Here is a 22,249-nt window from a genome sequence, read left to right as displayed (position 1 = left end):
AGATTTCAATTTGGCGAAGAAAAATTTTCTGATGTTTTGTTCGTCTCGTCGTACAGAGAAGGGATAAGGTTTTATTTTTGCTGTAAACGTGGCATTTAAATTTTTTGGTTCTGTTGACAAAAAAAAAAATTGGATCTGAAACGCGCTTAAACGAAAATTTTCATCTAAGTAATAGCGGAATAAACGATTTTAGGTTCTCGCTTAACGAATTTTTATCTTAGCGTTTATCTAGTGCTATTATATAGTAATTAAAAAAAAAGTCTATTTTTCATAGCAGTTAGAGAAAATGAGCTATAATCTACTGCTATCAATGTGGACTTTTCTTGTAGTGATAGTTTGAAAGAAAGTCCAAAATTTGACAATTTTCTTTGTCTGCTTTGAAAAGGTTTTTCAAACTACCTTAAAGTTTCTGATGGAGAAAGTGGAAATGTCACATCTCTCTCACAAGCAAACCCCTAACCCTATATATGCACCTCTACATTTAAGCTATTTACATAAATGCCATATATACAAAATGCTAGTATGATAAGAAAATTTGCATATAAGAGTATGGGGTGCTTTGAATGTCTTTTTTCAAAGTTATATTAACATATTAAAATTTGAGGAACAAGTCAATAAATAACAAAAGAAGACAATGGTGTGGGAATTTAGGGAGGATATATTGAAGAATGAAGACCATGGTCCATGCTGTATAAGTTTTTGATGATGTTGCTGGATCATATCTCTACAACTATGATAAAAATTGCAACAACAATTTGTCCCTCGTAAAAATTGGTATATATGCAGTATCACAAAAGTTAGTCTGCTTTTTCAATACCACTATATTAAAACCGTGTCCGTACGTACATAATTAATGCTTTCTATTTATTTATTTATTCTTTGATCGATTTTTTTTTTGTTTCTATTAACTTGAGTAGTAGTAGTAACAAAAAACTAAAGCTGTGCGCTAGAAACAAAAAAACATCATTATCAGCTTATTAAATTTTTTCTCCTCGACGTTTTGCGTCTTAGAGTGGTCAACATAAAAACTAAAGCAGTTGTAAAATTGTTATTTGATTTTTTGAAATCCTAGTCTCTCGATGCATCCATCCTACTACAAAGGTCACGCGCCTTGTCATCTCAAGCTTGGCCGCTAAAAAATTTGTTCTCTCTCTCTCTCTCTCTCTCTCTCTCTCTCTCTTTATTTGAAAATCAAGTCTCTGCCAAACCCTAATTAACCTCTGCGCTGCACGCAGGCTATTTACAAAAATACCATTATATATTTATTTTATGTAACAAATTGTCGAATTTTAGAGATTCTATTTACGATATTACATTTTTGCTGATGTGATTTTCTAATCGTGGATAAAAACAAAGTTTAACTATTTTCCATTATTCCATTTGACAAACTTTATTTTCTCTCAGATTTTGTAAACTAACTTCTTTTTTCATTATTAATTCAGTCTTAAAAGTTGCAAGGGTTAATTTGAAATGTCAGAATGTAACATTTGCCAAAACGTTGGGAATTCTTTACTAGTTCATATTAGCTAAATAAGGGTTCGTATCCACACACACAAAAAAAAAAAAAAAAAAAAAAATTGACGAAAAGTGATCGTCTTACTTATGTAATAATTAGGTCTAGTAAAGAACATGGATGATAGTATTAAGCCCACCAACACCACGAACAAAAATATTAAAATTTTGTAATTTTTGTAGAAAATGTGAAAAAGATTCCAGATTAGTAATTACTAATTAAATTCCACCATTCTTTCATTTTTGTGTGCTGGATACTTTTTCTGTATAATGGTGTCAACACATATATGCAACATGTTACCAACACACAAAGTAAAAACTATCGCTAGTCTGTTATAATTTACTTCTCCTTTATTTAATTAAGTTCAGTCAGTCTTTAATTTTCCAGACGAGATTAAACATTCCTATCAATATCTATATTTTAATTAGTATAGATGATCCATGAGGTAATATGTTATTTAATTAGAACAGGAAAATAAACTATAGCTCAATTCTTAGTTTCTTACCATTTCGATAGGAAGGAATACTAATTAAAAATTGCTACACCTTCCACTCAGTTTCGTTTATCCATCAAAAATGAATCTTGCATATATATATATATATATATATATATATATATATATATCCAGTAAATTACAACAGCTGGTAATTTTAATCACATGGTAAGGTGTTGATTTAAATTGGGGAAAAACCACCAAAAAAAAAAGGAAGGAATTGTTGACGTTGGATATAATTTGAACTATACGCGTTTACAAGTAATGAACAATATTACAAATGGTTAAGTGAGTCATAATTAGTGGTCATAAACATTGTCAAAGCACGTAAGACTTGTTTGAAAGAAAGTCCAAAATTTGACAATTTTCATTGTCTCGTTTTTCAAACTACCTTAAAGTTTCTGATCGCGAAAGTGGAAATGTCACATCTCAGAAGCAAACCCCTAACTCTATGCACCTCTACATTTAAGCTATTTACATAAATGCCATATACAATACAATAAGATCAGTATGGGGTGCTTTGAATGTCTTTTCAGAGTTGTATATTAAAATTTGAGGAACAAGTCAATAGATAACAAAAGAAGACTATGGTGTAGGAATATATGGAGGATATATTGAAGAATGAAGACCATGGTCCATGCTATATAAGTTTTGATGATGTTGCTGGGTCGATTAATCTCTATTAATAAACCTGCTAACGAACCGAACCATAGAGTACAATAACTGTTGTAAATCGATACAACAACTTTGTATTCAGTCAAGTACTGATTGATGGATCTAACTCAAGATTTAAACACGGAAATAGAGATAACACATAAACAGAGAAACACAGAGATTTGGTAACCCAGTTCACTGCATCAGCAGCTACGTCTGGAGAGGAAACAGAGTCCTCAACATCCATTATAGATCAAGAGTTACATATGTGTTATGATTACAACATACCTCTCACACTCATCTAACATCCTAGATAGAGTCTCACAAGAACAACATATGAAAGAAGAATAACAAGAGATTGAGCCTAGATACACCGAGAATCTACATCTCTCTCTAGCTCTGTTCACCTCTTCAGAACCGCCTGAACTAGGGTTCGGCGCAGCTCTCTTTTGCTCTCTCTTTTCTTCATTTGTTTGACCTTATGTATTTATACCTAATACATAGTCGGTTCCTGTATGGGCTTCAGACCAATATCTGGCCCAATTTCTAACAGACTAAACAGGCCCATGTTAAACCAACGTAGACAAGCTTCTGATCCAATACAACTTACTGTTTCAAGTTGGATCATATCTCAACAAACTCCACCTTGATTCAAGCTTGAAACTTTGAAGAAACACGCCCCATAGAACCTTTGGAATCCAGCTCTAAACTTGGCTAAACAATCTTCAATAACCTGCATAAGTCACACTCATACAACAAACAATTCAGCAAATTCAACTCCTGAAATTTGCATCAACCATCAACGCATCCTTCTGTGAATAACCACACAGACCCCTGAACCTTGACAATTCTTATGTCCATTCCTTCAGAGATAAACCAGTACTCAAGACACTCTTTTGTCGCCCTTGTCATGCGTATGACATCTTCGTAGCTTTGATCATGAGATTCCCACTCATAAGCTATACAGTAACATGTTAACAACACCAACAACATGTTCTCTCAACAGATCACTTCATAAGCTAAACCACTTATGAGTTAACCAATCACACAGTTTTCATCATGGTTTCTGTCAAACACCATATTCTTGTGCGCACTAAGACAGAAATCAAACCTTTACTTGAATCAACTACAGAAATACTGAAACACCATTGTTTCAACCTGAACCAATTCTCTNATCTGAAAGCTTTCTCACAAAGCTTGCCCTCAAGAACCTGAGGCTCTGATACCACTTGTTGTAAATCGATACAACAACTTTGTATTCAATCAAGTACTGATTGATGGATCTAACCCAAGCTTTAAACACGGAAATAGAGATAACACATAAACAGAGAAACACAGAGATTTGGTAACCCAGTTCACTGCATCAGCAGCTACGTCTGGGGAGGAAACAGAGTCCTCAACATCCATTATAGATCAAGAGTTACATATGTGTTATGATTACAACATACCTCTCACACTCATCTAACATCCTAGATAGAGTCTCACAAGAACAACATATGAAAGAAGAATAACAAGAGATTGAGCCTAGATACACCGAGAATCTACATCTCTCTCTAGCTCTGTTCACCTCTTCAGAACCGCCTGAACTAGGGTTCGGCGCAGCTCTCTTTTGCTCTCTCTTTTCTTCATTTGTTTGACCTTATGTATTTATACCTAATACATAGTCGGTTCCTGTATGGGCTTCAGACCAATATCTGGCCCAATTTCTAACAGACTAAACAGGCCCATGTTAAACCAACGTAGACAAGCTTCTGATCCAATACAACTTACTGTTTCAAGTTGGATCATATCTCAACAAACTCCACCTTGATTCAAGCTTGAAACTTTGAAGAAACACGCCCCATAGAACCTTTGGAATCCAGCTCTAAACTTGGCTAAACAATCTTCAATAACCTGCATAAGTCACACTCATACAACAAACAATTCAGCAAATTCAACTCCTGAAATTTGCATCAACCATCAACGCATCCTTCTGTGAATAACCACACAGACCCCTGAACCTTGACAATTCTTATGTCCATTCCTTCAGAGATAAACCAGTACTCAAGACACTCTTTTGTCGCCCTTGTCATGCGTATGACATCTTCGTAGCTTTGATCATGAGATTCCCACTCATAAGCTATACAGTAACATGTTAACAACACCAACAACATGTTCTCTCAACAGATCACTTCATAAGCTAAACCACTTATGAGTTAACCAATCACACAGTTTTCATCATGGTTTCTGTCAAACACCATACTCTTGTGCGCACTAAGACAGAAATCAAACCTTTACTTGAATCAACTACAGAAATACTGAAACACCATTGTTTCAACCTGAACCAATTCTCTGATTCTAACTTATCACAATAACAAACCCTCCTTATCACTCATATAGATAGAGTGAGCCGGTTACAACTTGAGCCAACCAAATTACAACCACTTAACCAATGATCTTCAATCGACTCTTTGTACCTGTTTGAGTTACAACCAAACCGGGTTAACTCAAACCACAAGTGTTGTCTCTCACATGTATGATCATACACCTTGACAACAACACCTTCTTGAGCTTGTTAGACATGTAAAGAATCTCAACATCCAGAATACCACTGTATAACCCGAGATTACCCATTACAACCATATGTCTTAATATATCAACCTGAACCACTTCACAGGTTCAAACATCTTGGTAAAACAGAATCACCACCAACAGTTTGTGACACACTGTCAGTCACTTCAACCATGTCTCATATCATCATAACATGTGATATGTCTGAGACAATACCTTAAAGTTTCTTCACATCAAACCTTAAGCTCATGATGTGTTACTCCAACTCTGCAACACATTCACCAATATGCAGAATCCACCAAACAACTCGGTACAACATCATAAATCTTCTCAAACCTTCAACAGCCTTCTACCAAGGAGATTATTCAAACTCCACCTTATGATGCAAACATACAACTTACAACTTCTCAAGTAGTTGTCTTCAACTGATCAACAAATGCAATTTGACTCACTTGCATTATCAGTTGCAAATACTTTAAGCCTTGATATAAAACTTGTTTCCATGTGAGATGCACAACGGACTTAACTCACTTGAAATGAATTACAGAGACCGTATCTACAAACACTTCAATTGTCACCTAAGATCCTCGTTCAGAGGAAAAAACACCTTGATCACTTCAGCTTTCATTCATCTCATGCTTAACACCGTAAGTGTTCATTCTGATTTCACAGATAAAACCTTGTAACTTACTTCAATACCAGAGATCACTCCATGATTGAATACCTCAGACGCAACACAATCACTTATGTGTCTTCAAAACAAACAGTCTTTCATCTATGGTTCTGAATGACTCCATAGAGACTGTCCTAGTGACTGAATCAAAACCTTTAAATATCTGCTTACTAACTCAGAAAATCCTTCTGAACCACATAGCAGAACTTTAGAATCAAATATGTTCCAAACACCTGAAACAGTCTTCGATTCAACAGCAATTTGTATGACAACAATAAATTGAATCCCAAAATGCACCGCTGTTGTTTCCAACAGGTCACGCCGCCTAACGTCCTAAGGCTAGGAAGACTTTCGACACAAAACTTCGTTCAATCTACTACACATAACAAATATTCAGCCAGCAGTTTTGACAATCACCATCTCAGCTTACCTTTGTTCCATTCACACTGACATCTGATACACTCCATCATGTAGATAAACACCTCTTGAATGCGAATTTCCACACTCTCTTATAGCTTCAAACAATATTGACTCATTCACATACTACCTTGACTGCTATTATCAAGACTTTGTATACTTCTGCACTAGTCGCAAATATACCAGAGTGAGATGTCTGATACATTCTAAGAATAATCACATGATTTTTTTTGATTAAACTAGCTTCCAACTGACATTACCAATCCAGTTTAAGCTACACAATCATATTGATTTCTATCATCAAATGTAAACTCCACCTTGATGACAACCAATCTGATCAGTTACCAATTATCAATGCAACCTCATCTTTTTCTCTTGCTCATCATGTCCAACTGACAATGATGGCCTAAAATGCAAACTTTAAGACCTTGAGTCTTCCACGTCTGAATTTCACTATAACCATGTTATCTCATCTCTTTTGAAATTGAAGCCTTTAGTCATCACATCACTGATTTTTCCTTATCAGCTTTCACCATGAGTATGTACTCATCTTCACAAATATCATGTGTCACGTCAGCTGTAACCTGAGCTTGACCAATGTCTGCAACATCCACAGAAAACCTGAACAATGACTACACATTTACATGTTATTCCAACAGAACACCCATATGTTCCTTCTGCTTCAGCACTCGTGTACCACATAATATCAAACAACAGACCTTGTAGTCTTGAGCCAATTTCTTTAGACTTCTTTCAGCTCCCTGATGATCTCCTTTAACGCTTAATCATCAACACTCTGAACCTTTCTTAGATTCACAAGAATCTAACCATTAACACTGATACTCAAATCCTGCGATCAATTTCACACTTTCTCCAATCTTAGCCAGACTTGAATTTCCTCAAAGATCCTAACCTATCTTATTTCCAACAGATTAACCTGAAACCGTTTCATGCACATCTGCAACTTCTTCTTTGATCTGAACCAGAAAACCTTATTGATACTCAGACAACCATTTAGACACATAGGAATTTAAGCTTTTTATGGCGTCCCATTATAGCAGAATCCTATTCATATGGATTGTTCGAACTTCTAAAACTCGCACACAAGCTGCATCAGACCTTCAGCAAACTGAATATACCAAAACACAACCTGAATCCCAGCATTGAATCTTGGATAATCCCTTGCAAAATCAACAGCCAACCTTTTGTGCTATACCAAGATTCTGATTCTCTTAACTCATGCAGACCATCAACAAATAGAAACAACTCTTCAGAACATCACACTTTGACCTTGTGACTGTAGAGGATACAGACGACATCTTCAATATTTGAGCCTAAAGCAAGTAGAGGTTAACTCCACCTCAAACAAATCTCCAGTTTGGTTGTAGAACCATAAATCAAGAACAAACTCTATGGATGAGCGTTCTTGTACCAGCCTCAAAATATATCATATAATTGATATCAACATCATCACTAGTGAATAACTTGATCTATAATCACATGTTCAACTCTCGAGCCATTGGAGGAGACAAGCTGTAGATCCTTCAAAGTTCGTAAACCTGAAAACATCTGATCTTATCGGATCCGATGTAGTGAATCTTCCTTCCTCCAAAATTAACGTTCTGAAACCCAGAACAGCCATCATATTCTTCTTTCATGTTATTGTAGCACCTCTCTGCGAACTTCAGATCTGATATAAAGCTATCACTTTCCTCCACATATCTGAAAGCTTTCTCACAAAGCTTGCCCTCAAGAACCTGAGGCTCTGATACCACTTGTTGTAAATCGATACAACAACTTTGTATTCAATCAAGTACTGATTGATGGATCTAACCCAAGCTTTAAACACGGAAATAGAGATAACACATAAACAGAGAAACACAGAGATTTGGTAACCCAGTTCACTGCATCAGCAGCTACGTCTGGGGAGGAAACAGAGTCCTCAACATCCATTATAGATCAAGAGTTACATATGTGTTATGATTACAACATACCTCTCACACTCATCTAACATCCTAGATAGAGTCTCACAAGAACAACATATGAAAGAAGAATAACAAGAGATTGAGCCTAGATACACCGAGAATCTACATCTCTCTCTAGCTCTGTTCACCTCTTCAGAACCGCTTGAACTAGGGTTCAGCGCAGCTCTCTTTTGCTCTCTCTTTTCTTCATCTGTTTGACCTTATGTATTTATACCTAATACATAGTCGGTTCCTGTATGGACTTCAGACCAATATCTGGTCTAATTTCTAACAGACTAAACAGATCCATGTTAAACCAACGTAGACAAGCTTTTGAATCAATACAACTTACTGTTTCAAGTTGGAACATATCTCTACAACTATGATAAAAATTGCAACAACAATTTGTCCCTCGTAAAAATTGGTATATACGCAGTATCACAAAAGTTAGTCTGCTTTTTCAATACCTCTATATTAAAACCGTGTCCGTACGTACATAATTAATGCTTTCTATTTATTTATTCTTTGATCGATTTTTTTTTTGTTTCTATTAACTTTAAGAGTAGTAGAAAAGTAAACCTAAAAGGTGAACCAAAATCAGATAACCCCAAGCATATATGGAGAGAGAAATGGCAGTAGATAAACAGAATCAAATATACTTCGTTGATAAGTTACAAATTAATTTCATTATGTATAATAATTCCTTCAGTTAGTTTCTTCTAAAAAAAAAAAAAACCAATTGACATATATAGATGCTTTGAATTTACAGTAAGTTTTTACATTCGTTCTATACAAAATTAGATTAAAAAAAAAAAATATATGGAATATTATTACATTTGTTCTATACAAAAAAAAAAAAAATAATAAGAGTTTAAATATAGAGATGTTGTAATTAGAGGGGGTTACATAATAAATATAATGGAATTGCTTGCCAGCCAATCTCGTGTCTTACAGTGAGTTACATGTAAAAAGAGTAACAATATAATTAAAAGAACCGAAAGAAAAATACAAAAAGAATACTATATGATTATTACGTATACAATTAATGCCGACCCATGCATTTCTTCTGTTTTATTTTCCGTCTACTTTTTGTGTCAGGGGTATTTCATAGAGAGGCGCTCTAGACTTCTCGCTCCATGGCATCTACAACGAACTGGAAGGATATGCACAGGACTAATTAGTACATGATAAACTTTCGTCACATATAATTACAAGTTAGTCCCCTTCATATACAAATCAAAATAAATAGGCACATGCATGTTACTATTAAAAGTGGTGTGGTATCATCAAAGCATACCAAGTGAATGAGGTTGGTGTTTCAAAATTACAGATGGTTATAAGTATCATTTCATTTTTAAAAGAAGAGTATATATATATATATATATATAGCCAGCCCTAAACAATTTCGGCCCTAGCAAGTAATTAATTTGATTGATATGTTTTCTTAGACTCTATCCAAACATTTTTGCAGTCTAGGTTTAAAATGCAAACATGCATGATTATTACGAATGTTACATAAACAATAACTTTGGACTAACAATTTTTATATATTAATTTTGACTAGGTTGAAAAAAAGTAAGAAATAGAGAGAGAGAGAGAGAGAGAGGTGTTTGTTTTGTTGATCGAGTAAAGAGTACTGCGAGTTCGATGAATCATCAAGTAATGGAGCCCACAGAGATATTTTACCCTACTCAAGAAATGATATTTCTTTTTAAAATAATGAATCCAATGCTTTTTGTTGTTCCTTTATAGTAGTATAACACTAAAAAAACCCCTTCTCTGAGATACCCAGCTGAGAGAGAGAGAGAGAGAGAAACTAGGTTTGCTTCTTCTCTCCCAAGAACAACTTTTTTTTTTTGAGATTTCCTTCATGATCTGATTTCTTTTCTCCAGTACCAACTTGCGAAACTAGGTTTTTTTTTTCTTTTCTAAATTTCTTTTTCTCTTCGTGTGTGTTTTGTTTGCTCATCATATATAGGGTATGTAGATGCAGATGTGTAGATGCAGATGTGTTTGTTTCTTCTCTCCCAAGAACAACTTTTTTTTTTTGAGATTTCCTTCATGATCTGATTTCTTTTCTCCAGTACCAACTTGCGAAACTAGGTTTTTTTTTTCTTTTCTAAATTTCTTTTTCTCTTCGTGTGTGTTTTGTTTGCTCATCATAGGGTATGTAGATGCAGATGTGTTTGATCGATTTCTATGGATATAACATTTCTTTATTTTTTATTTTTAATATTAAGTACTTAAGAAACAAANTTGATTTTTTTTTTTTTTTTTTTTTTTTTGTGATTTCATTCATGTGAGTTATTGAGAAACTGGTGTTTTTAATTCTTTTCTTTGAAATTGGGGTTTTTCTTCGTGTGTGTGTGTGTTTTGTTTGCTCCAAGTGTAATAATATGGGTTATATATGTGTTTGATCGGTTTATAGGGATAACAAATCTTCATTTTGTTTGAATGACAAGTTTAATTAGAAATACGAATAAAGTTTTTCAAATAATTATTCAGCTGATCGATGTTCCTTTCTCCAGTACCAAATAGGGTTATTACATGAGAAACTGGTTTTTCTAATTAGTGTTTGTGTGTTTTTTTTTTATTTGTTTTTTAATTTGGATCAACGTGTATATATATATATATATATATATATAGATTATGTGTTTGATCTGTTTAATATAGAAACATTTCTTCCGTTTTTTAACCCTTGCACAATTTTCTTCCTTGTTAGTTTTTACAAAACAATTTGTGTGCGCCCCTCTCTGATGTTGCTTTTTTTTNTTTTTTTTTTTTTTTTTTTTGGTGGAAAATTGACTGAAGTTTGTTAATTTTGCACTTTGCAGGAAATATGGGTAAAAATGACCTAGGGGGCAAACCAAAAACGCCAAAAGTACCCAATGAGATTAGGAAGCAAGCTGCTGCTGCTAGAGAGAAAGGTCCCATCCAACCTCCTGCACTGACTGAAAGTGACGATGTGAGTTTCCAAATATGTTCTATAATGTTATACTACTATATAATATAAGAATTAGAAACGAATTAGTTTGATTATTTGGTGTTTATTATATATCTATCCATATATATGCATATACTTTATTTGACATCGATCTGACTTTATAATATATGTTAAGGAATTTGGAGATGGAAGCACAATAACTAAAGATTGGAGGAATGATTCAGATATAGTTGACTTATGTTCTGAAGCAAACGCTAGGTAAAAATTTTTTTTTGTTTGTTTGATTAAATTGTTTATGATAATTTATTTTTATAAGTGCGGTTTGAGTTGAGAATATTAAAATTGTGGCTACCAAATTTTTCTGTGCAGCGATTTGTTGGGCCATAGCATTGACACGCCTTCTCCAAGCTATTTACAACATAACTCGAGAGAAAATAGCTGATCGCAAGAAATTCCTTCATGAAGATATCTAGTGGTGAATTTGAAGATGAAACAAAACTCAGACCCACGAAGGAGCTCATCATCCATGAAACTTCAGAATCTTAAAGATGCTATCAATCATATAGCAGTTCACGGAGTGCTTAAGATTAAAGAATCGGGATTAGCTTAAGTAGATTAAGTGATGTCGAATTTGGATTTGCAGATTTCTTAAAATAGCTACAATTACAAGTATCTTCAGTTAGAGGTGCCAAGGTTGTTACTGATCCAAGTAATGGGCGATCAAAAGGTTATGGATTTGTTAAATTTGCAGAGGAAAGTGAAAGGAACCGGGCCATGGCTGAAAATGAAATGAATGGTTTGTATTGCTCAACAAGGCGTATTATCAGTATTGTTAAGAACTTAGCCAACGTTGATATCTTCTTCTGTGTTTGCCTTTGACTGGTTTTGTAAAATATATTGGACCGGAGTCGAGAGCATGAAGAGTGCCACTATATTATGTAAGTGATATGACTAGTACCTGAAGAAAGAAGAAAGAGGTTCAAGCGGAAAGTTATGTTGATCGTCAATGTCGCTTCAAGGTTCTTTCTTCATTGTCTTGATTGCCAAGGTGACCTCTAATACTACATTCACACCAAGTTCTTATTAATAACAGAGGCTCTAGAAGCTGAAATAATGATAACAAAGATGTAATCAGCCAGGTGTGTTTGTGCAGGTGGGACAATCGAACTTCAGCATTAACACCGGAGAAAGAGATATTCTACCTAGTGGCGATCCTAACATCGGCAGTGAATGTAGTAACATTAGTGAATGTTTGTATTGCTCAACAAGGTCATGTGAATGTAGTAACATTAGTGATAATCAAATATGACAAAAGTTGGTATCCTTTACATTGTAGATATTTGTTTTGTAGTTTAGGTTGAAATTTGTAGGGTTTTTTTTGTACTTGTATTGCAGGTTCTGTTTTTAAAACTGCAGGTTCTGTTTTTTGTTCTTGAATGTTCTTGATTGTGTTCTGTTAATCTATCCATCATGCAATGCAATATTTGTTTTAATTCACTATTCATCAAGAAAGTTGGCAAAAAAGAAAATTTGATAATTAATAAACACAAAAAAAAACAATATATATTTTTTAAATGTTTGAGTAACCTTCTTTGGGGTTCTCTAGTAATAGAGTGATTTTGCTTAAGTTCTTTTAGGATTGCTTTACTTAATTTATGATTATTTATATAATTAATTAATGTGAGAGTAACTATGGTGGATTACTCCACTAATGATGGTCTTACTTATCCTTTACATTTTAAAAAGCTTAATATGTGTACGGGGAAATTAGGATAGTGTTTAATCAAAAAGATAGGACAGTAGTAGGACGACGACGGTCAGGGCTAAGTCATGAAATAGTCTTTTGAGTCATAAAAAATTAACAATAAATAAATTGGTAATCGGGTGAGGTGATATGTAACACAATTCTAATTAATTAAGAAGGTTCAAATTTAATTAACCATTACTTAACATGACAGAAAAATAAGAGTTCAAATATAAAGATGTTGTAATTAGGATACAAATATAAGTCGAGAAAAAACAAAAGAAATATTTACATATACAACCCCATTTTCCTGTCATATGGATATTGAATGAATATATTTTTAATTGTTTAAGTAAGTAAGTGATCAAGAAAAGCGAGAAAAAAATAATGAACGACATTAAAATCACAAAAAATACATATATTTTTTATGAATATTTTATCCTTGAAATTTTTATAACTTTGATTCAAGATTTTCGAAGAAGAAAAGGATCGACAACATGGTGGATGGAGAAGATGAGCAAGAAAACGTAAAGAACCAATGCGACTAAACCGGCGATTAATGCTCCGGTTATCTGATCGCAGAACCTCGGTACCTGGCCGCAAATTGGCAACCAACCTGCGTTTGCGTTTCCTCTTTTACCCACTTGTGCCACCGCCACTGCCGCTGATAAGCTTGACGTCAGCAGCATCGTCACCATCTTTACGGTTAATTTAACATTTACATATAAAAACTTGATTAAACAACATATTTATCGAAGTAGATCATTAGAAGTTGTTTGAATCAAGAATATATAATCATGATTCTAACAAATTCTACATTATATTAGTATGTTTATATCAAATAATTATATTTCGAGCACTCCTCTAATTGCCGTTTATAATGTATTTTGATAACATTTTAGGTACCAAAAAAAAAAAAGTTGCTAGCATAGAGATGTAGTAATAGAGATAATTACCAAGTCCAACACAACTACGAACTTCCACAATAAACTCTCTTTTGGTAAAAAGAGAACGAGAAAGCTATAAACGCTCACAATCGCGTTTGCAATCACGAAGTACCTGCAATAGACGCACACATGTATGCATAAGCATGTACATACTTTTCAAGATCCTTGTTAAACACGCCAAATAGGAAAAAACTTACTTGAACGCAGCCAAGTCGCTATACTTGGCTACCAGGGAGAGGACAAAGAAGGAAGACCTTTCACGGCTAGTGACCATTGCGATAACCGCTCCTAATGCGGCACAAAATGCCGCAAATCGCAGTACCAACCCACCCAATCTCTGTGTTAACTTCACCATCAGTTTAGTTTTAAACTGTGAAATTTAACTATGGAAGAGAAAAGGAGAGAGAGAGAGATTAATAAGACAATGTAAGAAAACAAAGTCACGAAATATAAACCATAGTAAAATGAATATGATATTGGAGTGTTGGATGGGTTTGTTTCAACTGTCTCCACCGGTCATGCAAGATTTATTTATTTTTGTGTTTAAGAGATTTATAAAGCAAAATAAAATATCAAATGTGAATCAACTAACATGAACAAATTAATTTCCTAGTGAAACAACACCATTGACATTTTTCAAGCTTATAAAACTCAATTTTGATTTTACAAAAGGATAATCTTCATTTGATGACATAATAAAAAGACCAAATTTTTTGTTTTGAAGCAGCGGCGTTGTCCTAACTTAGGTGTACCCTCGCTGGGGGTTTTGTCTGTAATTGCTGTTTCAACTTTCAATGATCCCGATTACAGAAAATGGTTCAAAAAGGTTACAAAACTTCTGTGTTTGCTTCAACCATTAGAACTCACTTGACCAATGACGTGATCTTCGTATATGATGTAATAAAATCTCAGCCACAAATATGTCGCGACTGGTTCTGTTGTTAACAAATGCTGATGGTGTTTCTGCCTTTACGAGTTATGGATCTTCCCATTCTTAAGCGACGTCCTGTTAGAGAGTCCAGTAATATGACCAAACCTTCTTCAACCGCATCAGCTTGTTTGTCTAACTCATAGCTGCTTAACTGTGGGAGAAGGCTAAGCTCGGTTAGGAGTCCAATTGCCGCTGCAGCCGTGCAGGTCCGGTCCCATGATGGTTGCGGCCTGTATGTAGAAAGATCAAGTGAGGAAGGAGAGCAATTTTTTTGGCAGAGAAAGATTGGATCAGGAACATGAGTAAATATAGAGGTTTGAGACTATTTTTACCGGAGCTTATGCATTGCGGATGCCCCAGCTGCAAGAGATATACAAGGAAGATCTTCGTCTCCCCATACTGACTTTGCGTGATCCTACATATGAGTTTAAGCAAATATCTTTTCGTTAAGCAAGTTCTTTAGAGAAAGGAAAAAATATGAAATCCATGTGAGAAATGATCAGCCCTGTACCTTTAAACGCTTGAGCATTGCAGCAGAATTGTTCCAGGTGCCATCAAGCAAAATGAAATGCAGAGTTTTATCCTCATCTGTCTGGGAAATATACAAAGTGAAGAGTCTTTTAGTCTATATCCTTACACAACCTAATCTAAGAATTTTTCTGTTTGAAATAAGCAACGATAGAAGAACAGAGAGCCTATAGTCAAAACATTGCAATCTTTACCATGGATGATGATCCAGGATTCTCTGAAGCCGAACAACCAAAAGTGTCTTTAACCGAGAAAGTAACTTCCGAGTTCTGGTTGGGATAGAGGCAACGGACTTGGTTTTTTCCTGAGCATCCATCAGAACAAAAATACAAGACTTTAGCAAAACAACTAGAGATTTTGAGTGACATCTTTTCAAGTTTAAACAACAAAGACTAGATGTAGATGAATCAAACACCTGCACGCTTGAATTCATTCCACATGATCTCTTCGTCTTCAGCAATTCCAAAGACGCAGAGTGTAGCGGATTGGACGCCAAATATCTGCCACAATAACTTGCCCGTGTTGTTCTGGCGTAGAAAATCCTGCCAACAGCTAAACAGCCTATCAGTCATAGGAGTTGGAGGGTACAGATTGAAATGGAATAGCCTAAACTGGTTGGTGTAATACTAACCCTAGGATGCATATAAAGCCAAAAACGTATCTGTTTCCATAAACCACACGGCTTGATATATGAACACATGCAGTCCTCCATAGCAAGCCAACACTGCATATATTCAGAAAATAATGAGTTGTGTTATTCATGGCAAATACAGCAATTCAAGAAACAGTAAAAGAAAGTACCTTCTGGCATAAATAACCCCTGCTCCCAAGCAGCCGGCAAGCAACTTGTCGAGCAGAAAAAAACCGGAACTTTTTCTCCGGGTCATCTAATGCTTCATATGTAGCCCTGTGTTTCTTATCTTCATATGCACCAAACGGTCCCTGTCATAGTTAGTTGCACATAAGTAGACGTATTATAACCTCACTCTAACGTTTAAGAGCTCAATGATCAACCCAAATCATATTAACCAGGAAGAAACCAGTAGCATTTCCACAACAAGACGATATAATCATTATACTCGTAGAGCTTCAGAAGATACCACAGCTCAAATCACTATAGCAAGATCCTCAGAAATGAGTAATGTAAGCACTAAACAACCTAAGCAGAAACGATTGAAAAGGAAATAAACAAGGAGGTTTCAATCATCACTCATGGTCATCGACAATTACCTGTAACTTGCCACCATTTCCACCAAACTCTATCGGCGAATCCAATTTGCACTCCAGAACTTTCAAATCATTCACAATCTGTTTCACCGTGGCTGGGAATGGAGACACCGGACCCCACCTCCGCCACTCCTCTACCGAGATGATTCCGTCTTCGGATTCCCTCGGCTGAGAACGCGAATTCACGGAAGTCATAACCAATCTACGGCCAGAAGCTCCGAGCTTACGGCGGCGGATACGGCAGTGAAACAGTAGAGACGGAGAGGTATCGAGTACGACGGATGCTCCGGCGATATAACGCATCGTTGGGTTCTATCGAAGAATAATAATTTAATTTTACGGGTAATTAAATAACATTGGGCTTAATTTTCTTTGGTAGAAATAATAATGGGCTTTTATGAGACTAAGGCCCAGTACAATTAGGTTTTTGGACTTCACATAATGATTTAACCCTAGTAATTTCGTAATTTGGAAGGTTTTTGGATGTTACCCTAGTATAAATGTCAATTCTTAATTTGTAAGATTGTGTTTGATCTAGGAGGATCGGAGGAGCTCTAAAGTTTTGTTTGTCTTACGCCTCCTGTTGTATTAACGAGAAAAGGAAGGGATCCAATTACGTGAAGTCCTAAACCGAGGCAGATGGGGACGGAATTGAAGATGAGGTTCTCTTGGAAGATAGACAACTTCTCGGACAGGAAAGAAAGGATGGTGTCGAAGTCCTTCTCATGCGGCGACTGTGAATGGTAAATGGACAAGACTTTTCCAGCGTCTCTTTCTTTCTTACCCGAATTGTCTAAAAGATTTCAGAACTAACCAAAGAAAAGAGAGGTTTTGCATGTCTTTAGGTGCGTTGTTGTTGATACCAAGCGATACCCTGGTTATGATTTTGATTTGTCTCTGCATCTGAGCGTACATAATCCTGAATCACTGAGACTTGGATGGAAAAGGAGAGCTAGATTTTTCTTCGTTATTTTGAATCATTCCGGCAAAGAGCTCCGCAGAACATATTGTAATGAACTTTTTTTTTACTTTTATACATGTATATGATGTATCTGATCTCATTGATTGATGAAGAAGAAAAAAGTCACAAGCTTGATATATATATACATATTATGAACAGACGACGGCAGATCCCGTTTATTCTGCGCTGAGGCCACACCATGGGCATGGGGTGTCAAGGGTCTGTTGTCTCTTACCGAGCTTCAAGACCCCGAGAAAAACATACTAACCGTTCAAGTCTTCGTTGAAGTAGACGAAGTTGTTCATCAAGGACAATCAACTGAAAATGATCTATTAGACTTCGAAGGTGTCCAGATCCTTGCTTCTCAAGTAAGTTTTTGGAGCCTCCTACTAGCTCCTTTTTTCTGAATCTGGTTAAACCTAATCCAATTTTTTTGGCAGGCTCATTCAGTGACCCGGATTTTAAGGCAGAACCCAGGATTTAAGGAAGATTTCGCTCCAAAGTACCCGGAGCTGAGGGCAGTATACTACACTCTCTTGGTCTCCCTCATCGAGACACTGATGAGCAAGTCTCCACAGAGCTTGTCTCTGGCTGAACTAACCAACGCTCAATCCCAATTGACCGAGCTGACGAAGGCAGGCTTCAAGCTAGACTTATTGGAGTCAAAGCTCGAGGAACTTTTCTTGGATAGGAAGAAAGTAGCTGTCCAACTCGAGGAACGGGTCAAGAATGTGGAACTGACTTTAGAGAAGATCAAATATGCGGCTGATGCTAGAGTTTCTTCGTTTGGGTTCATAGATTCTCTCATAAAGAGATTCTTTCTCTCTTGCTTCTCAATCTGAAAAGTGAAAGCATGGTTTATGAGATATATAGTGTAAGCTTGATGAACCTTTTGCGTGGTCATGATGATGGACGAGGACGATTCAGTGTTTTTACTTGTTGTCACTAATAAAAAAAAACCAAAACATTATTCTTCTCTAAAGGCCCAATGGGCTTCGAACTTGTATTATGTTTTGGGCCAAGAAAACAATAATCGTATTAACCTGAGGATATTAGATAGAATAATTAGCTCTAAACCGTGTTTTTAGAGATCATTATAAAATTAATTAAAAATCAGTCGTCTGCTTCTTCTATATCTGACAATCACATTTTGTCCTTTTTCATAATTTATTATTATTTATTTATTTTTGTCTCAAAGCCCAACCAAAATATTAGAGGATTACATTTTGGGGGATTAAGGAGAATCTCAAGAATCGAATCATCATCATCATCTATCGTGTGTTGCCTCCTTCTCTCTCTCACACCACTCGATGGCTGCTTTCACGTGTAGTTCCCGGCCGCCGATTTCTCTCCGGTCAGAGATGAGAATCGGTTCATCGCCGACGGGTTCTTTCTCTACTCGACAGATGTTCTCTGTGTTACCTGAATCGGGAGGATTGAGGACTCGCCTTTCTCTGTCATCATCAGTCTCCAAGATTTCTAGGGTTTCCCGATTACAACGACGCGGTGGTGGTGTTATTTGTGAAGCTCAGGAAACTGCTACTGGGAGTATGTTCTCTCCTCTCTCTCTTCTCTTTGTTATATCTCCTTTTCCTCCACAAATTTCTTATCTTTTCATGGGATTCGTGTTTCTGATTCGTCTCTTTGTCTCTGTGACCGAGTTTAGTATACTACATTAGTGGGTCTCTTGTGAAATTCGAAAAAGTATTGAACTTGGAACAAGTTAGAAAAAGTGGAAGTGCGTCTTCTTCTGTGGCCATATATGTATGAAACTTAGATGGTTGTTTGTTGTATTTGGTTTATCACACACACTGATTTGATTGCAAGTAATGTGGAATTGTGGATTGTATTTTTGTTTTGTTTTTGGGGTAATGAAAGAGCGTGTTCTGTTTCATTTCATGCTTAGCGCATATAGCAGTAGCACTTTGGTTGCAAGTTTTCTCATGTGGCTTTATCTCTCATGGAGCATCATCTTAACATTGTTTTTGTTTTCTCTTTGTTCATTATTCTAAACCCATTGTGACCTTTAGTGTTGTGTTTTTTTGCCTATATGGTCGATGCAGTTCCAGTGGTCAATGATTCAACATGGGAGTCTCTTGTTCTCAAGGCTGATGAGCCTGTGTTTGTGGACTTTTGGGCACCATGGTGTGGACCCTGCAAAATGATTGATCCCATTGTCAACGAACTTGCAGGACAGTACGCAGGGAAGATGAAGTTCTACAAACTAAACACTGATGAGTCTCCTTCAACCCCTAGCCAGTATGGTGTTAGAAGCATCCCGACCATCATGATCTTTGTCAAGGGTGAGAAGAAGGATACTATCATCGGTGCTGTGTCCAAAACCACATTAGCAACCAGCATCGACAAATTCTTGTAATGAAGATAGTTGTCACTGTTTAAAAAGTCTATCTTTTCCCTGTATCTCAAGTCTGAACTATTTACTTATCTACTCCCCACTCATCACTGTTCATCTAGACATGTATAATATAATATGATGTCTCCGATTTTCAGAAATTGAGTTTACGAAGACATTTTATGTGATATGTACACGGTTTGATGAGAGACCAGGTCGCAAGGGATAAAATTCTAATGCATAACTAGAGATACAATTGCATAGCTGATATAAGGTCAGAGCATTACGCCACATAGACTTACAAAACTTTGTCATTTCAAATCTTCTGAGCCTGTTACGGATGTTTTATGACCAGAATAACAAAAGACACCAAGTCGCTAATTCTCTTCACAAGAGCTAATCCATAGAACCTAAGAATTAAACTCACTCTGTGCAGAGTCTCTATCTGTTCAAATCTGTCTCTCTGCTTCTGCTTTGTAAAGTCTTCGGGTAATTCTCACTTTTGCTAACTTGTTTAACATGAACTGATTATATTCTTCAATTAGGATTTTCATATATATTGATACCAGTTTCGCTTCTATGTTTATCTAGCATGCGTAGTGAAAACGTCTCACTTCAGCAGAAGTTTGTTCTTAGTTAGAGTAATTCAAAGTATTGAGTGTATGACGATTTCGTCTAATAGTCATGAAGTTTTAGGATATATTCTTATAAGTTGGAGAGTTCAGAGGGTTTCGCATATAAAGCTGATCAAGACTTACATAACTCTTTTTTATCAGGATTTTTAAAGTAAAAGTAGCACTGAACAAAGACTATGGACCAGGGAGCACATCAAACTGTTTCCCGTTCAAATTGAAACCAGTTGACTACTTCCACAGACAATGATGAAACTGAGGTTATGGATACGGGGGTTGTGTGGGCACTGCGCAGTAACAGTCTTGTTGCTTAGCATGGATCTCCGCAAAAACGGGCCTCCTTGTACTATTTTCATCAGATAACCTAAGAAGTAAATACAATTAGAGGCAATGACGACATTAACTAACTCCTATCACTGTAATGATGATGAACATATAGTGATATTGAAAATACAGCTGTATTCATGTCTCAAAAGTCAAAAGTATGCGAGATTTGGAGGAAGTATGCGAGATCAGAAACAGAAACTTCTGGGATCTCAACCCTGCAAACGCGGGAAGCTGGATTTGGAGGAAGCTGTGCAGATTAAGACCGCTTGTTAGACCATTCATCGTATGCAAGATTGGGTCGGGTGAGAGAGCAAGTTTTTGGTATGATAATTGGACTGGTCTAGGACCACTCCTTGATATTGCTAGTTCCAATGCACCTCAGGTTGTTGGTCTTCCCCTTCAGGCGGTAGTGAGGGATGCAGGTCGGGGGCAAGACTGGTGGCTCACTACCAGCCGCAGTCGTAACCCCATTATCATCCTTCTTAAAAATGCGCTGCCACCAGTTGGAGACATGCTCCACTGTGAGCATGAAGATACGTATCTTTGGAAGCCAGACCAGAATCCACCCTCACACATGTTCTCCATGGCGAAGACTTGGTCAGCCTTGAATCCCCAAGGTCCTCAAGTCCCCTGGTACAAGTCAGTGTGGTTTAAACACAGGGTGCCGAAGCATGCGTTCATTTGTTGGGTGGTGGCGTGGAATCGACTACACACTAGGGACAGACTGCGGAGCTGGGGCCTCAACGTACCTGTCCTCTGCACTCTCTGTAACGCTCATCCAGAAACCAGGAATCATCTCTTTTTTCAGTGTGACTTCGCCAATGAAATTTGGCGGTTCTTCACCAACAAGATGGGTCTTCAAGCTCCATCTCAGTTCATACATTGCCTTCAATGGGTGCATACTGTATCCTCGAATCCAAATTTGGTTACAATTCTCAAGTTAGCTTTCCAAGCCTCGATCTATATGATTTGGAAAGAACGCAATCAGCGCATCCATTCCTCCAGTTCAAAAACCGCCTCTGTTATCATCAGGGAGATCAAGACGATCATTCGATCTCGTCTCCTACCGCTCTCATCCGCTCCTTACTCACAATCTCCGGGTCAAACCTTGCTCATCACCTGGTTCAGTCTGTTTTTGTAATATTTATTTTCGCAGGTCGCTATCTTTTTTGTTGTTACGACCCTGCTCGGGATTACAATCCCTCGGTTAGGTAAGTGTCACGGTAAGCTAACTTTCAATCCACCTTAACTAGGTTGTTCTGGGCCTGTGGCCGTCATGGGCTTTTTGCCTTGTAAAACTTTTTAAAACTTTTTAATGATGAAGTATGTTAAAAAAAAAAAAAAAAAAAAAAAAAAAAAAAAAAAAAAAAAAAAAAAAAAAAAAAAAAAAA

General features: G+C 36.4%; 5 protein-coding genes and 1 pseudogene across 5 annotated transcripts; 4 read left to right on the top strand and 2 right to left on the bottom strand.

Moving 5' to 3' along the window:
* On the top strand, nt 11,104–12,591 carry LOC104754491 (annotated as a pseudogene).
* LOC104754490 (CASP-like protein 1C2) lies at nt 13,325–14,297 on the bottom strand. The gene is made up of 3 exons (XM_010476696.2): nt 14,097–14,297; nt 13,909–14,011; nt 13,325–13,650 (listed from the first exon to the last, which is right to left on the bottom strand). Exons 1-3 carry the CDS (start codon nt 14,252–14,254, stop codon nt 13,417–13,419), a joined length of 495 nt encoding a protein of 164 aa, XP_010474998.1. The 5' UTR covers nt 14,255–14,297; the 3' UTR covers nt 13,325–13,416.
* Nucleotides 14,515–16,889, bottom strand: LOC104754489. Its single transcript, XM_010476695.2, has 8 exons — nt 16,589–16,889; nt 16,160–16,300; nt 15,990–16,082; nt 15,774–15,900; nt 15,553–15,662; nt 15,342–15,422; nt 15,163–15,245; nt 14,515–15,060 (listed from the first exon to the last, which is right to left on the bottom strand). Exons 1-8 carry the CDS (start codon nt 16,886–16,888, stop codon nt 14,841–14,843), a joined length of 1,155 nt encoding a protein of 384 aa, XP_010474997.1. The 5' UTR covers nt 16,889; the 3' UTR covers nt 14,515–14,840.
* LOC104759061 (MATH domain and coiled-coil domain-containing protein At2g42460-like) lies at nt 17,225–18,388 on the top strand. Its single transcript, XM_019238816.1, has 4 exons — nt 17,225–17,328; nt 17,431–17,594; nt 17,706–17,914; nt 17,987–18,388. The coding sequence occupies exons 1-4, from the start codon at nt 17,225–17,227 to the stop codon at nt 18,386–18,388; spliced, it is 879 nt and encodes a 292-aa protein (XP_019094361.1).
* LOC104754488 (thioredoxin M1, chloroplastic-like) lies at nt 18,759–20,089 on the top strand. The gene is made up of 2 exons (XM_010476694.1): nt 18,759–19,094; nt 19,610–20,089. The coding sequence occupies exons 1-2, from the start codon at nt 18,857–18,859 to the stop codon at nt 19,921–19,923; spliced, it is 552 nt and encodes a 183-aa protein (XP_010474996.1). The 5' UTR covers nt 18,759–18,856; the 3' UTR covers nt 19,924–20,089.
* On the top strand, nt 20,632–22,074 carry LOC109130093. Its single transcript, XM_019239311.1, has one exon. It carries the CDS (start codon nt 21,016–21,018, stop codon nt 21,997–21,999), a length of 984 nt encoding a protein of 327 aa, XP_019094856.1. The 5' UTR covers nt 20,632–21,015; the 3' UTR covers nt 22,000–22,074.

Source organism: Camelina sativa, chromosome 17 (genome assembly GCF_000633955.1).
Source record: "Camelina sativa cultivar DH55 chromosome 17, Cs, whole genome shotgun sequence".
Classification (NCBI taxonomy): Eukaryota; Viridiplantae; Streptophyta; class Magnoliopsida; order Brassicales; family Brassicaceae; genus Camelina; species Camelina sativa.
This window is presented reverse-complemented; position numbering and strand designations above follow the sequence as displayed.

Bases quoted from the DNA above. Each gene is read 5' to 3' on its own strand.
- LOC104754490 (XM_010476696.2), bottom strand. From the start codon at position 14,254: ATGGTGAAGTTAACACAGAGATTGGGTGGGTTGGTACTGCGATTTGCG. The intron at 14,012-14,096 runs GTAAGTTTTTTC...CGTCTATTGCAG, and splicing joins AGCGACTTGGCTGCGTTCAA to GTACTTCGTGATTGCAAACG. The intron at 13,651-13,908 runs GTAATTATCTCT...TTAACCGTAAAG, and splicing joins TCGTAGTTGTGTTGGACTTG to ATGGTGACGATGCTGCTGAC.
- LOC109130093 (XM_019239311.1), top strand. From the start codon at position 21,016: ATGCGAGATTTGGAGGAAGTATGCGAGATCAGAAACAGAAACTTCTGG.
- LOC104759061 (XM_019238816.1), top strand. From the start codon at position 17,225: ATGGGGACGGAATTGAAGATGAGGTTCTCTTGGAAGATAGACAACTTC. The intron at 17,329-17,430 runs GTAAATGGACAA...GCATGTCTTTAG, and splicing joins TCATGCGGCGACTGTGAATG to GTGCGTTGTTGTTGATACCA. The intron at 17,595-17,705 runs GTAATGAACTTT...TATTATGAACAG, and splicing joins AGAGCTCCGCAGAACATATT to ACGACGGCAGATCCCGTTTA.
- LOC104754488 (XM_010476694.1), top strand. From the start codon at position 18,857: ATGGCTGCTTTCACGTGTAGTTCCCGGCCGCCGATTTCTCTCCGGTCA. The intron at 19,095-19,609 runs GTATGTTCTCTC...TGGTCGATGCAG, and splicing joins TCAGGAAACTGCTACTGGGA to TTCCAGTGGTCAATGATTCA.
- LOC104754489 (XM_010476695.2), bottom strand. From the start codon at position 16,888: ATGCGTTATATCGCCGGAGCATCCGTCGTACTCGATACCTCTCCGTCT. The intron at 16,083-16,159 runs GTACTTTCTTTT...GAATATATGCAG, and splicing joins GGGGTTATTTATGCCAGAAG to TGTTGGCTTGCTATGGAGGA. The intron at 15,423-15,552 runs GTAAAGATTGCA...TATATTTCCCAG, and splicing joins ATCCTGGATCATCATCCATG to ACAGATGAGGATAAAACTCT.